Source organism: Eurytemora carolleeae, unplaced genomic scaffold, assembly GCF_000591075.1.
Source record: "Eurytemora carolleeae unplaced genomic scaffold, Eaff_2.0 scaffold399, whole genome shotgun sequence".
NCBI classification, from domain to species: Eukaryota; Metazoa; Arthropoda; class Copepoda; order Calanoida; family Temoridae; genus Eurytemora; species Eurytemora carolleeae.
This window is the reverse complement of record NW_019396490.1, coordinates 116,242-130,167: the sequence shown is the minus strand read 5'-3', so window position 1 is coordinate 130,167 and position 13,926 is coordinate 116,242. Positions and strand designations below refer to the sequence as shown.

The window sequence follows — 13,926 nt, the reverse complement described above, 5'->3', positions numbered from 1 at the left end:
GTTGGGTTAAAACGATTTCCGGACCGAGCGCTGTGGCTAGGAGAGGCTAGGAGGCCGAGCGCCGTGGCTAGGACATGCTAGGGGGCTGGGCGCTGTGGCTTTATGACCAATTATAAGATAAGATAAGATAAAGTTTATTGCTAAAATAAATGTATCTGTATACAGATAGAGTTTACAATCACAAAATTGATGATTATATTAACAGTACAAGTATAAAGCAATTATATCCATGTGTTACATCGGAGATCCATATAAAAATTTGATAGGAAAGGGGTTGGGGGGCCAAAAATTGTTCTCTAAGAAATTACCACGTTATTTAGTTATGATTTAGCTCTGACTTCCTCCCCTAACTAGCCTGGGGAGTGGGGAACCACAGTTAGAAAATGTTTTACGAATCGGATAGTTCAACGAAGGTTGGTAATTTCCTAGAGAGCGATTGGCCCCCCGCCTCCCCCCTCCCCTCCTATCAAATTTTTGCATGGATCTTAAATGTAAGACATGTGGCCGCAGCGCTCGGCCCCTAGCCTGTCCTAGCCGGAGCGCTCGGCCCATAAAGTGTCTTAACTTAACATTAACCGTGGCCACAGCGCTCGGCCCCCTAATCTGTCCTAGCCGCAGCGCTCGGCCCAGAAAGTGTCTTAACCAAACCTAACCCTAAATAATAAAAAATTTGCTGAAAAATAAGTGGTCGTGTGCAAAATTGTAAGGAGGTGGGGGGGCCGGGGGAGTGCAAAAATTGTATACTAGGACGGACCCCAAAGGTTTTACGACAAACGCTAAATAACTCTTTGTTCTTTAAATAATTTCGTATTTTTTTCTTGGTTGATCACTACCAGATATATTTGTCTCAAATTTAACTTTAATTCATTTAAATTCATAGAAGTAGAAATGTATCGTGAGTATTATCTTTACGAAAGAGAAGAGTTGGGGAGAGCTTGTTAAATTTGTTAAAACGGTTAATTAGATTTTAAATTGCAATCAAAACAAAATTTAAACGCCCATGAATTTCAGCCCGCGCCGCGCATAATCTTTGATTGAATCAAAGGAAAATTGCCTTTCATTTGAATCATACACTTAACTGTTTCAACACGAATCACTTAAATTTTCACTCTTTTCATAGATTTTCTTTACTAACTTATTCAGTTAAAAGTTAAAGAAACCTTACAATTTAATCTATTCTCGAGGAACATAAGATTTTTAAGACACTGTTGATGTACGCGGCAAAAGTCGCATTTCGGTTCATTGATGTACAGGTCGTCTTTACACTTTCTCTCTTCCAAGAGTTGCTTTAGTAAGTGTGATTTTTAAAAATCCAGCCGCCTGCCTTCCCCCGCTCGGGAGACAGATCCGTCGACTTTTAATTTAAGGTTTTGATAGTTACAAGCTTTCTAGAAAAATATTAATTCAACATTCCACAAAATATTTAATTTTTTTATTTTTAATTAATGTCAAAATTCTTACAGTTAATTCATTGTGGTACTCAATTTTCAGAAAACAGCCCCTGTTTTAGGTTAATTTTAGCCATCCAGGGTGGTGGGGGGCTCAAATTGTTCCAGGGCTGGGGGTGGGCTAACCCCTCCCCAAAATTTTTTTCCCCCGGGTACATTTTTAAGCCCCCTGTAGACTAAATCCGAAAAACGCCATTGATATGTTCCCCTTACCATATATCGACTCCGCCGTCTCGATCCACTCCAGTCAGGGTTGGGAGAGTGCTTGTTGGAAATTAAATAGCCCCACCCGGTATCATGGTATGAAAATGCAATCTGTAGATTTTTTAATAGTTTCACTGGAATGTCAAAAATATTGCCAAAAAATAAAAACCCGTAAACACACTGGTGATCGGAATTTCAAAATGTTTTGCATAATCTAAGTAGCATTGATACCAAATTTTTATTTAAAAAGTATCCGTAAATTAACTCCTATATAATTCTCACAAAATATATGTAATACACACACAAGAAACGCCAGGGCATCCTGGTAGATGATAATAATCAGAACGTGAAAAAATTGGATGTAGAATGATGTTGAGATTATACAGATGGGCACGTTCGGCTTTTTTATTTCTTTCGTTTATTTTCCACCTATTTCTTCCGTTTTCTCATTGAGCAATCGTTCAGTAACATTTTTTGTTCATTAGAATTATTCTTACAGCAATTCAAAAGATAGTTCGAAAAAACGTTCATTAAAGGGAGTGACCGGCTATGTAAGGTAGTTGAACTCGTTGAACTGAGGACGCAGTGTTGTGGAAAACTTCTTTAGGATTTATTTGAGACATATTTTACTTTTTAAAAGTATGTAAATCCTGAGTTTGAGCGCAAATTCGACGTTCAAAACTCCTGATTTGGGGGTGGATACGATTTCAGAATTAGCTTTTTTTTAAATTATTAATTAACGACGACATAAAATGTAAAAATATTCTACAATAAACTATTGACGTCATGTTTAGGAACATTTTGAGAAAATAAAAATTAATCTTATCATCGAAAATAAGTAATCTTGTTCAATTATGAGTTTCTATTATCTCATTATTCTAGTTTCTCGTTATTCATAGAGATGTTCGCAGATTTTCTATAATTATTATTGAAATAATCGATTTTAGCATTGATTTCTTGACAAATTTCTTTTGTGAAATATGTTCCTAGCCATCTATAAATTAGATTACTGTATAATTTTTATTTTATTTTTCGTTGTCGTTATTTAATAATTTTAAAAAAACTAATTCTAAAAGCGTATTCACCCCCAAATCAGGAGTTTTGAACGTCGAATTTGCGCTCAAACTCAGGATTTACAGATCTTTAAAAAGTGAAATATGTCTCAAATGAATCCTAAAGAAGTTTTTGACAACACTGCATACTCAGTTCAATTACCTTACATAGCCGGTCACTCCCTTTAAGTAAATAAAAATAGTTTTTTTCAAAATCTTTTAGAAAATTTGTTGTTAAAAATCATAATTTTTTTTTAAATTCAAATGAACGATTTTAAACCTATTGTTTTTAAAAAACTATTATTTTTCATTTATCTGAACGACACCATCGTTCACAAAAACGATGCCCATTTCTAGAATTAAGATTTAAGATAAGAATATATGAAGAATATGAATGAATATAAGGATGTGGAATTGGTATAACTTTTATTGTATGCGGATGAGATTGAGAACTTCAGGATAATAATTGGAATAGGTGGGAATATAAGATCGGATGAGGTTTATAGGAGGCATGTTATGTTAATGATGTGTATAAGTGCGGATATAAGTTCAAGTTAAAGATCATTCAAATCCATTAAAAACATGAAAGACTATGATAAGCAAATTTTTAGATTTTCAACCCCCTAAATTTAGATATAATCTAACTTGTTAAGTGTTGATTTTTTAGTTTGGACTTTGTAGTCAGCGACAATACTTTTCTTTAATTGAAATAATATACTTCATATTCTTTATTTGGTTTAAAAATAAAATTCTATATTTTAAACTGTAATTTTAAATAATTCTTAATATAAGAACTTCGTCATAGTTTACTTATAATTTATGCATTTTTGATGATGATATACACATTGAACTAAAAGACAAGTCTTTGATTGAACCAAAACGTTCAAACTCTTGCGCAAAAACTTTTAAATTTCCTTTTAAACTGGAGATAGAACCAAATGCTTTGCAGTTCTAAATATAACATACTAGCTGAAGTGCCCGGCGTTGCCTGCGGATATAAGAAAATTTTTTACAATATTTAAAAGAAAAAAAACTTTTTTTTGAAAAGTAAAAAGTTAAAAAAAAAAATTTCGAATTTTTTTTAGTCTATACACTAAAAAACACCCTCCAGCCACCCATGAGTGCCCATGATCAAATTTCAGCCCTCTCGGTCCAGCCGTTTGACCGGATATAGGCAACATATATAAATGTCTTGTTTTATTATATAGATATATACATACATACATACAATACGGACATACATACTAGAGATGTGAACGTTTTGATTTATCTAGTTTTTAGCTTTCGTTACGATAGTGTTCATCAATAGTATAAACGTTTGAAACGTTACATTGCACATTATGAAATTTTATGGGATAGAGTAACGTTATGTAACGAATTGTCTGCACTTGAATACTTTATACAACGTTAAGCTTTGGTAAATGTTTGTAAAAAAAGTAATCTACGTTAAGCTTTTGCATTTCCTGTTTTAAAAAACTTTCCCAACGTTGCGTTAAAGCAAAAGTAATATAACCACAATGTTTAATCATTCCACTTTCATGCAAGGTAATTGTTATTGTAATAACTTTTTTATTACACTATTTTACAACTGCCAATCAAAACTGTAATTATTCGTTTTGTTGATATGAAAAAATGTTCTATGTTACGATGTATTTAAATGTTCAGGCCTTAACGTTTCTTATATTACACTTCATTGAAAATCATATTATTTCTAAATCAAAGCATTACAAGATTTTTTCCGTGATAATTGCATTGGGTAGCAAAGATAGGGATTAGAAATCTGAGTTTGTGACACCAACTCAACATATGCTCCTTGTGGTTTGTAAACTAAAGCTAATGCCGCTTTTTTACTCACTTTGTAAGGAATATAAAAAAAATCACAAACAAACTAAACATTCACCACAAATTATGATTTTCTAATCTCTATATCTTTGCAAGCTGGTGTTGTAGACTTTTGATATTTCAAACTATGGCTACTGTTAGATAAGAAATTCTAAAGGAATTGAGTTGTTGTTAACTTAGATATTACAAATTTTAAAAAAACCGTTCAAATAATAATATTATAACATCTTTATATTGCTGCGTCGAAAAATTATCGATGATTATTGGTTGTACTATCTGAATGATTTGTTTGGAATTAAATTGATTTTTTTACGATCTGAGTTGAATATTGCAACTTTCTGAATTTGTATGGACGCTATGTTCTTCGGTATGAGTCGTTTTTAACAATTTTCTTCTAATAGACGCAACAGATAGAAGTAAGATTAGAAACGATCAAATGCGCTTGTTTTTCGCCGTAAGCCTATACCCCTTTTCATTTTTCGCGAACACTCCCTTTAACATTGTATAAGGTATCCAAGTGCAGAAAATTCGTTACATAACGTTACTCTATGCTATAAAATTTCATAATGTGTCATGTAACGTTTCAAACGCTTATACTTTTGATGAACACTCACAATCAAAACGTTGACATCTCTAATACATACATACATATATACACTTATATATAATATATATAAAGATAGAGAGAGAGCTTTAAAATATATAATTGAGCTTGTAAAATCAAACTAAAGGCCAAGGCGTTAGGACATTTTAAAGTCGACCCTGAATTGAATTTCGAAGACTAATTTTCATATCTGTCTAGATCTCTGTGTATATTATCATCTAATCCTGATGAGATATTTCATATCCATCTCGTATCCAAACAGATGAAAATCCATCTCGTACAGTTGGAATAAATCATTTATCTCTTCTTCGTTCAGTAAATTAAAATATGCATCCCTGAAATAAAAAGTATATTATAGTTTTAAATGTAAAGATATGGCAGTACTCTTCACACTTTTATTTAAACAATAATTTGAAAGAAATTGTTGTACTTTTAGCTTGAAAATTGTTTATTTCTAACAATTTCAGTAATTTTCTGTAGTAAGAAATCCACAAATAACTTTTATGGAGAAACCCACAATTTAAAATAATTAGCTTTAAAAATAAAAAAGGATATTTTTTGTAATCATACAGGGTGTCCCAAAAACATAGGAATTCAGTGACGAATTGGATATCGTCTTTGTTATGAATTAGCATTGTAATACCTAATTTCAAACCCATAATATTATTATGTCTGCTAGAGTTTATTTTATGAAAAGGGTAAAAGACTGTAAAGATGTGTCTATAATGTCTCCGCAAGATGAACAGTGAAGACGGACAAGTTTACTCTGTTTGTATACTGCAATTTTCTTGTTTTACTAAGTACAACCGTATGCAGTAAAAACATAAACAAACAAAATGTGAACATAGCAGACGAAACTCTTACAGATTACAGCTTTCTCAGTAGGTATCATTATTAAAATCTTAGAATTATTTAAAAAGACGATATCGAATTCGTCACTGAATTTCCATGTTTATTGGGACACCCTGTTTATAAATGGAGGGTCGCTTAACATTTCGTCTATTGTCCGTGCTCTTAACCAGTGATTAACAAAACTTTTACATTTTTTCTTGCAAGTTTTTTCTACAGCATAAAAATGAATTAAAAATCTTTATAAGATTCTCGAGCTGGGCGAAAAAGATTGAACAGAAGTTACACTTCTTTGTTTTTTTTCAATATGAATATGATAATCCGAGAATTTTAACGTTCTGAAGGAAACCATGTCGACGTAATTTATTTAGTGACCGTTAATTTTTGAAGTTGCATGCTCGATGTACAACAGTACCTTTAAATCTTCGTCTGACAAAAAATGTCAAACAAAATTTTCCTTTTTACCATCATAAATTCTATGTTTCTTTGTCAAAAGAATCCAACAATTGTTGGATCGAAAAATGACTTACTTATCATTGATCAGATAAGGATATTCCGTTGTTATCTATATATAAAAATTTGGCTTGTCTGTCTGTTTGTTTGTATCCAATAAACGTTAAAACGGCTGAACCGATCGGGCCCAAATTTTTTGTGAGACATCACGTGACCACAGGGAAGGTTTACGAATGATAAAAATTAAAAAAATGTGTTTTAAAGGTTTTTAATTTTGTAAAAAATTTAAATTTTTGAAAATCCGCGAAATTTTTTTCTTTGTTTTGAAATGTAAACAAAAAGAACATGTTCAGAATTTAAATAGAAGATGGGCGCGAAGCGCCCTAAAAGCATAGTCTATATATATACTTTGTTTGTTTGTCAGTTTGTATCCAATAAGCGTCAAAACAATGAACCGATCCGGCCCAAATTATGTGTGGGACCTCGCTTGACCCGGGGAAGGTTTATGGAAGATTAAATTTTCAAAAATTTGCTGCTGACAAATTCGATTTTTTGAAAACTTTGAAAATCCACAAAAATATTTTTATAAAATCCGCAAATTTTGTTTGTTTTTGATTTACACAAAGAGAACATGTTCAAAGTTAAAATAGAGGATGACTATATTGCATGAAACTGTTTAATTGAATTTAAAGGTCAAAGAGTTTAGAAAGAAAATAAATGTTTGAATTAACCTAATATGTTGATCAATGGGTTGGCCAGGGTATCTGTTCTCCCACTGAGGGATTATGAGATCCTCCACATTCAAGCGGTTTAATAAATATCTGCAATCACAAAATAATAATCAGACAGGGTTACCCACAAAGGATGAAACTGTAAAGACGACTTGAAACCCCTAAAATATGACGATTCCAAGTTTAAAATATGTCTTCTGCCTTGAATGTGGTCTTGAAATGGTTTATTTAATGATTTGGAAAAAACAAGTTTATGGTTGCAGGGAATCATGTGTATAATTAAATATACAGTATAAATTCCGCACAGTCGTCTCTGGCGTCTTATCCCTTGTGGGAATTCCTGTATAGACTGGTTCCTGGAATAAAAACATTATACAAAGTTAAAGGTGTTGTAATTGAAAGAATTATTCAACCCTGATTCGGCGAATAAGGATAGAATCCATCTTTATAATCTCATCTTTTTTATTATTATTATAATAATATCATTGTTTGTTATTTGTATTGTTTTAGTGCCCAAAAAAAATATTTAATAATATGATTTTTCAATTTTTTCTTGATATATTTGTTTTGAAAAAACAAAGCTAATTTACCTTTCTTCAGCTGCCATATTTTCATATTTTATTATAACGTTATAGTTTAGTCCTTTTCTGCAGAAGCTGCAGAGATCACTGATAGGCATCCAGTGATCGTCCATTAATTCATCCTACACAATAGAAAAAAGATATAGGCCTCCAGTGATCATTCATTAATTCATCCTATGCACACAAAAAATAGATATCATTGATTGGCCTCCAGTGATCATCCTATACACATAGAAAAAGAGATCATTGATAGGCCTGCAGTGATCATCCTATACACATCCTACACAATAGAAAAAAGATATAGGCCTCCAGTGATCATTCATTAATTCATCCTATGCACACAAAAAATAGATATCATTGATTGGCCTCAGTGATCATCCTATACACAAGGAAAAAGAGATCATTGATAGGCCTGCAGTGATCATCCTATTCACAAGGAAAAGAGATCATTCATAAGCCTGCAGTGATCATTCTATACACAAGGAAAAAGATATCATTGATAGGCCTCCAGTGAACATCCTATACACATAGAAAAAAGATATCATTGATAGGCCTGCAGTGATCATCCTATACACATAGAAAAAGAGATAATTGATAGGCCTGCAGTGATCATCCTATACACAAGGACAAAGAGATCATTGATAGACCTGCAGTGATCATCCTATACACATAGAAAAAGAGATCATTGATAGGCCTGCAGTGATCATCCTATACACAAGGAAAAAGAGATCATTGATAGGCCTGCAGTGATCATCCTATACACAAAGAAAAAGAGATCATTGATAGGCCTGCAGTGATCATCCTATACACAAAGAAAAAGAAATCATTGATAGGCCTCCAGTAATCATCCTAAACACAAAGAAAAAGAGATCATTGATAGGCCTGCAGTGATCATCCTATACACAAGGAAAAATATATCATTGATAGGCCTCCAGAAATCATCCTATTCACAAGGAAATAGAGATCATTGAATTTTATTCCAAAATAAAATATAAAGGTAAACTTCAACAAAAAAATCTTCTGAAGGAACACATTTTAAAAGGATAAACTTTAGTAAGTATAAATTCCGAAAATTTCAATTTAGACTACTGGGAAAAGTCTTTTAGTAGTTTGTCTTAAAAAAGTGTCTTTTAGAATTTTTATTCCTTTACAGAATGTCCTGTAGAATATGGCCTTTCTGTAGAGGTCATTTAAGTCTATTTTTCCTTGTATGTCTTTCAGGGGTTGTATTTCATATCATACGGTGGTAGGCGATTATATCAATATAATGATGACGAGTTTAAATTTAAAGTTTGATTTATATCAAGATTTCAAACAACATGGATACACAAAAACAAAGAAACAGAGATAAGATATCAATTAAAAAAGCTTCACTTTAATTGCTTGTAAACTTGTAATTCGAAAAAAAGCTTATTCAAAATTAAAACTTAAACAAAAAGCCGTCTTCATTATACTGATATAATCCCCTATCACCGTAGTAAATCATCACCTCTATAATTGCTGTAACAAACTCCCAGAAAGTAGGTTCTGATCCTTTCCTTCCAGGGACAACCATTGGAGCACCGTTATTCATATTCCTCTGAAAATAAAGTCTTAATCATCAGAATAAAGCGGCATACAAGTTATCGTCTTCAAATTAGAAAAAGTCGGAAAAGTTTTTTAATCTGTAAATGTTCACATGTTATGATTGATACACGGTTACCCACAAAGGATGATATATTAATGACGACATGAAATTTTCCGTTTTGGATAGATTACTAAATGATGTGGGGGAAAAAATATCGAAAATAACAAATATTTTTTAAAACTTCAACTGAAAGTCAATTCTTCACCAAAAAATTTGGAAAACATGTATACATTCAGTTAAACCCTAAATGAGTCATACATCGAAAGAATTTATCAAATGTCGTCTTGACAATTTTAAAATAGGTTTTATACTATTTTACGTAAATCTCAGTATAAATAAATAGCCATGAATATGCAGGAACAGTTCTAAAGAGCTCCATATAATCATTTAATTAAAAAACTAAATATCTGCAACATTCCATTATCTGAAAGTGAAGATTTGATGAATTCTTTCGATGTGATTATGTAATTTGAAATTGTATTTAATCAAATTTATTATTATTTCTCCAACCTGATAGAATTTGTGTCCAAACCTAGCGATTCCTCTCTCTCTGTATCGTATTCGTGTTACATTTAGGGGAAACAACACATTTATATTAAATGGGATCCACAGTTTGTCTTTATACTACCAGGAAATTCAAAGGGCTTGAAGGGAGTGTTCGCGAAAAATGAAAGGGGGTATAGGCTTGCAGCGAAAAAAAGCGCCTTTGATTGCTACTAATATTACTTCTATCTGTTGCGTCTATAAGGAGAAAATTGTTATATATTGTTTATATTTTCCAGAAATGTTCGAAAATCCAGCGCCAGCGAAAATTATTTTTTTTTAAATCAAAAAGAAACGCTTATTTTTCGCCGTAAACTTATACCCTCTTTCATCGAAAATCAGAGTTTGTAACAAATACTCAATTTCTTAGTGAGGTTTTCAAAATTTTTGAACTAGTTCATCTTATATAAAATAACACGTCGGGATATGTAGTTCTTTTGTAAAACTCGAGAAAATTCTTTTCATGGAATGTTAGTGCATTAATACCATTACAATTTTATAAATTTTTAATCGATGGCTAGACACACAAGGTTTTGTGTTAACCATTATTAAGATTGATGAAATCTATTAAAATTGTTTAAATTGTTGAAATATAAATATGTACACACTAGCCTGTATTTACGAACAATTTCTTTTCCATACAGATTATAATAGTATCTGTTTTTCTAAAATTAAAGATTATTTTGAAAGATGTCATATGTTTTTTTTAGTAACTGCAGGATGTTATTTGCACGAAATATGTGCCTTTAATGACATTTTAAACCTAAAATGTCAAAATATCGGACAGTGGACTTAGGTAGAATTTTGTCTTTTTTTCGCACATCAAAACAATTTTTATTAAAATTGTTTAAGAGAATGTAAGAATAAAGACTGAAAAATGTCGTCCAGCCGTCTCTGATATCTTGTTCTTTAATTTTTACAAGTATGAAAAGATGAGAATCTGTAGGCATTACTTTTTCAATAAATCATATTCTTGATTGAAAAATGGAAATTAACTACATTTTATTAGAATTGCAATATTTAATAATCTTTATTTGAATCTCATGCTTTTTCTCGTTAAATGTAATAATTCAAATTTTTATTAAAAAAACGGTTTTAATGTTGAACAATTTAAGCTTTATGGTTTATGCACACTGTTTGAAATACACTTACTCATCGTAGCACCTGCAGTCATGATGTGAGCGTGCACATTCTGACCAGTGCTATGCAGACTCGCAGGGTAGCTCTGGACCTTCTGAATTCCAGTCTGAGAGGGTCCAGAGCTACTCTGCAAAGCACTGGTCAGACTCTGCAGTCTGCAAAGAACTGGTCAGAATGTGCACGCTCTCATCTGACTATGCTTGATGAGTAAGTATAATTAAAATAGTGCATTTGACCACATTGTTTATTTTTTTATTTTAAGTCTTTTCCTCTTTCTGCCATAACAGGATGCCCAAATAAACATGGAAGACTGATCTTGAGTTATGTATCATCTTTTTATCACGCGGTATTATTTCGTTATCAACATTTAATAATATCCCACTTAAAACAGTTAACACCTCAATTACTATTCTTGGGAATTCCAAAATGTGGTCTATCCAAAGATAATATATAATCATATTATCACCTGGGTCTACCACTTTTGTATACCTTTAAAGTTATTGAGAAAATTGTCCAGATTCCAATTTTTCAAATAGTACATCAAAATTGCTTAATTCTTCAATATCAATGTCAATATTAAAGATACAAAATAGGTAGACTACATTTTGGAAATCTCAAAAAACATAAAAATCTTTCTTTCGTACCCTTGTTGTAATCTATCCACTATTAGAAATCAAAACCGATTTTCAAGTTGTCTCCAAATTCAAATTTATATTGGTATTGGGAAACCCTGTAAGACGCTCCTTACCCTCTCCATCTTGTCCCTATATGCTGATAGAAGACGATCAAATGGATGCCGCACTATCAGGAAGCTGACAGACTTCGATAGAGAAACCAATAAGTAATTACAAGATCAAAGATTAAAATTAAAATTCACTTTGAACAGTTTTCAGGCTTATTGATGGAACTAATCCGATTGTAAAATCCGATTGTTTAATCCGATTTGATTTAAATTTTGTATTTTTAAGATTTTGAATAATTTAGAAATTTTATTTTTGTTTCTCTACCTCTGAAGTTGGTTTAGATAATAACTCTTTGATCTTCTGTGTTGGCAAAACTGGAGCAATTGCTCTAAATTAGATAAACATTACTGTAGATTACTGGGATTACTGGGATTACTGGGATTGTCTTTGTTAACAAACGAAATTTTTCAAAGACAAAGGTTGTTTTCAGAACGACATTAGAATTTAACAAACGATGAACGTTTTTTTTACTGAACGAACGATTTTTTTGGATAAACTTGAATAAACGTGTATTGATTTCTTTAGAATGACCAGTTTCAAACTACTCGCTCTATAAAAACTGTGTTTTCTTTAATTCTTTATTCAGATGGTGTTACTTGGTAGAAGAGAGTTTGGATGTTTAACTGAAATAGATTGAAGAATTATAGCAACAATATAACATTGATAAGAACAATTTTTATAATGATTTCATATAATTACTTACACGAATGTCATCTATTAAGAAAGAAATCAAAGTAAGTTTACATAAGCGTCCATGGTTGGTTTAGGCCTTACTGAAGCTATACTCAGGATCCAGGCACACATATGTGCGTGCGCGTAGCAATTGGAAATGTACATATTCTATATAGTAAAATGGGAATAGATCAAATGCCTAATTTCAAAACAAAACGAACACGAAGGATTTATATGGAAAATGGACCATAGTCCATAATTCTGAAACGAACGAATTTCAAATGTTTTCTAATAAATAATATGAACAATTGAAATCTAAAAAAAAGCGAATGCGCCCATCTCTAAACATGAATATTGAAATAACAATTATTTTCTATTATGATTCTTTTTCAAGAACAAGTTTTAACTGTCGATACAACTATGTCCACTCTTTTGCTTAAAAAGGTTTTTTGTCCAACATAACAGTAGTAAACATAATTTGATGTTTTTATAATTTTTCTGTTTTTAGAAGATTGTTTTAACAATAATTTTGATACAGGAGAAGTAATCTTTTTTGTCGGATTTTCATAATTTGAAACTATTTCTAAATGATTAAATTGTGTAAAGGCAATTTTAGAATTTATTAATTAAAAACTTAAAACTTCATTTTTATTTCCGGTGTCCGAATTTAATGAATTTGAGCCGCGTCCTAAATCCGCCAAAAACCGATTTCAATTGAGCGCCGGCATAAATCTTGAAACAATGAATACGATTTTAAGTGGAACCAACCATATTTGAGCCGCGGCTTAAATTTAAGCCGTGACTCAAATCCTTTAAATTCGGCCTCAGGGTATAAGTTTATAAAATAAAATTGTTGGTTTACCTAGCAAGTGATATTGGCTGATAAGCTTTCTTTGCCTGGTTTAGCATTCAAATTAGTAGTTTTTTTTGGTGAAATTATGAAATGACATTATATCATTATTTACCAAATAACAAAACTAAGATATCTAATCCAAAAAAGGAGGTTACGGTCGAAATTAAGGGGAGGGGTTGATTTTTCTCACAACTTTTCAATTTAGATAATAAACGTTTTTTTCGTCTAAAACTAAAAATTTTCAAGTTTGAATATTTTCCTTACGGATTCGTAATATTTGGCTTGGGGTGTAATAACTCAGCTGAACAGGAAATAATCATTAAAATAATTAAAAAATTAAATTTAACCAAATAACTATTGACGCATTATCATCTTACTTTCTTAGCATGTAAATGGAAAAGAGTTTTTACTTAGTAAACTTGGCATGCAGTAAGAACAAGAAAACAGTGCTTGTAATTTCTGCCGTAAAAGGGAGAATGCATATGAAATTTGTTCCACAGTTTTATGGTTCTCTCTGTAAAGATTAAAATCAAAGAAGTTCGCAGTAAGATTTTGTTTCCGCTGGAGACCAGCGGAGGAATTTC

At 31.6% G+C, this 13,926-nt stretch overlaps 1 protein-coding gene and 1 long non-coding RNA gene across 2 annotated transcripts; both read right to left on the bottom strand.

Annotated features, from left to right (window-relative positions):
- Nucleotides 1-5,188: 5,188 nt before the first annotated feature.
- Nucleotides 5,189-13,425, bottom strand: LOC111704249 (carbohydrate sulfotransferase 14). Its single transcript, XM_023476434.1, has 9 exons — nucleotides 13,352-13,425; nucleotides 12,082-12,145; nucleotides 11,823-11,894; nucleotides 10,547-10,599; nucleotides 9,902-9,941; nucleotides 9,254-9,343; nucleotides 7,774-7,886; nucleotides 7,184-7,273; nucleotides 5,189-5,485 (listed from the first exon to the last, which is right to left on the bottom strand). Exons 1-9 carry the CDS (start codon nucleotides 13,396-13,398, stop codon nucleotides 5,365-5,367), a joined length of 690 nt encoding a protein of 229 aa, XP_023332202.1. The 5' UTR covers nucleotides 13,399-13,425; the 3' UTR covers nucleotides 5,189-5,364.
- On the bottom strand, nucleotides 12,376-12,697 carry LOC111704257 (uncharacterized). Its single transcript, XR_002765786.1, has 2 exons — nucleotides 12,521-12,697; nucleotides 12,376-12,440 (listed from the first exon to the last, which is right to left on the bottom strand). It is a non-coding gene; the product is annotated as an uncharacterized LOC111704257 (long non-coding RNA).
- Nucleotides 13,426-13,926: the final 501 nt, after the last annotated feature.

What these genes read in the sequence shown, in the direction of transcription:
- LOC111704249 (XM_023476434.1), bottom strand. Translation starts at nt 13,398, where the DNA reads ATGCTAAACCAGGCAAAGAAAGCTTATCAGCCAATATCACTTGCTAG. An exon ending in TATCTAAACCAACTTCAGAG is followed by an intron (nt 11,895 to 12,081) that starts GTAGAGAAACAA and finishes TCTCTATCGAAG; the next exon opens with TCTGTCAGCTTCCTGATAGT. An exon ending in GAAATTGTTCGTAAATACAG is followed by an intron (nt 9,942 to 10,546) that starts GCTAGTGTGTAC and finishes AATACGATACAG; the next exon opens with AGAGAGAGGAATCGCTAGGT.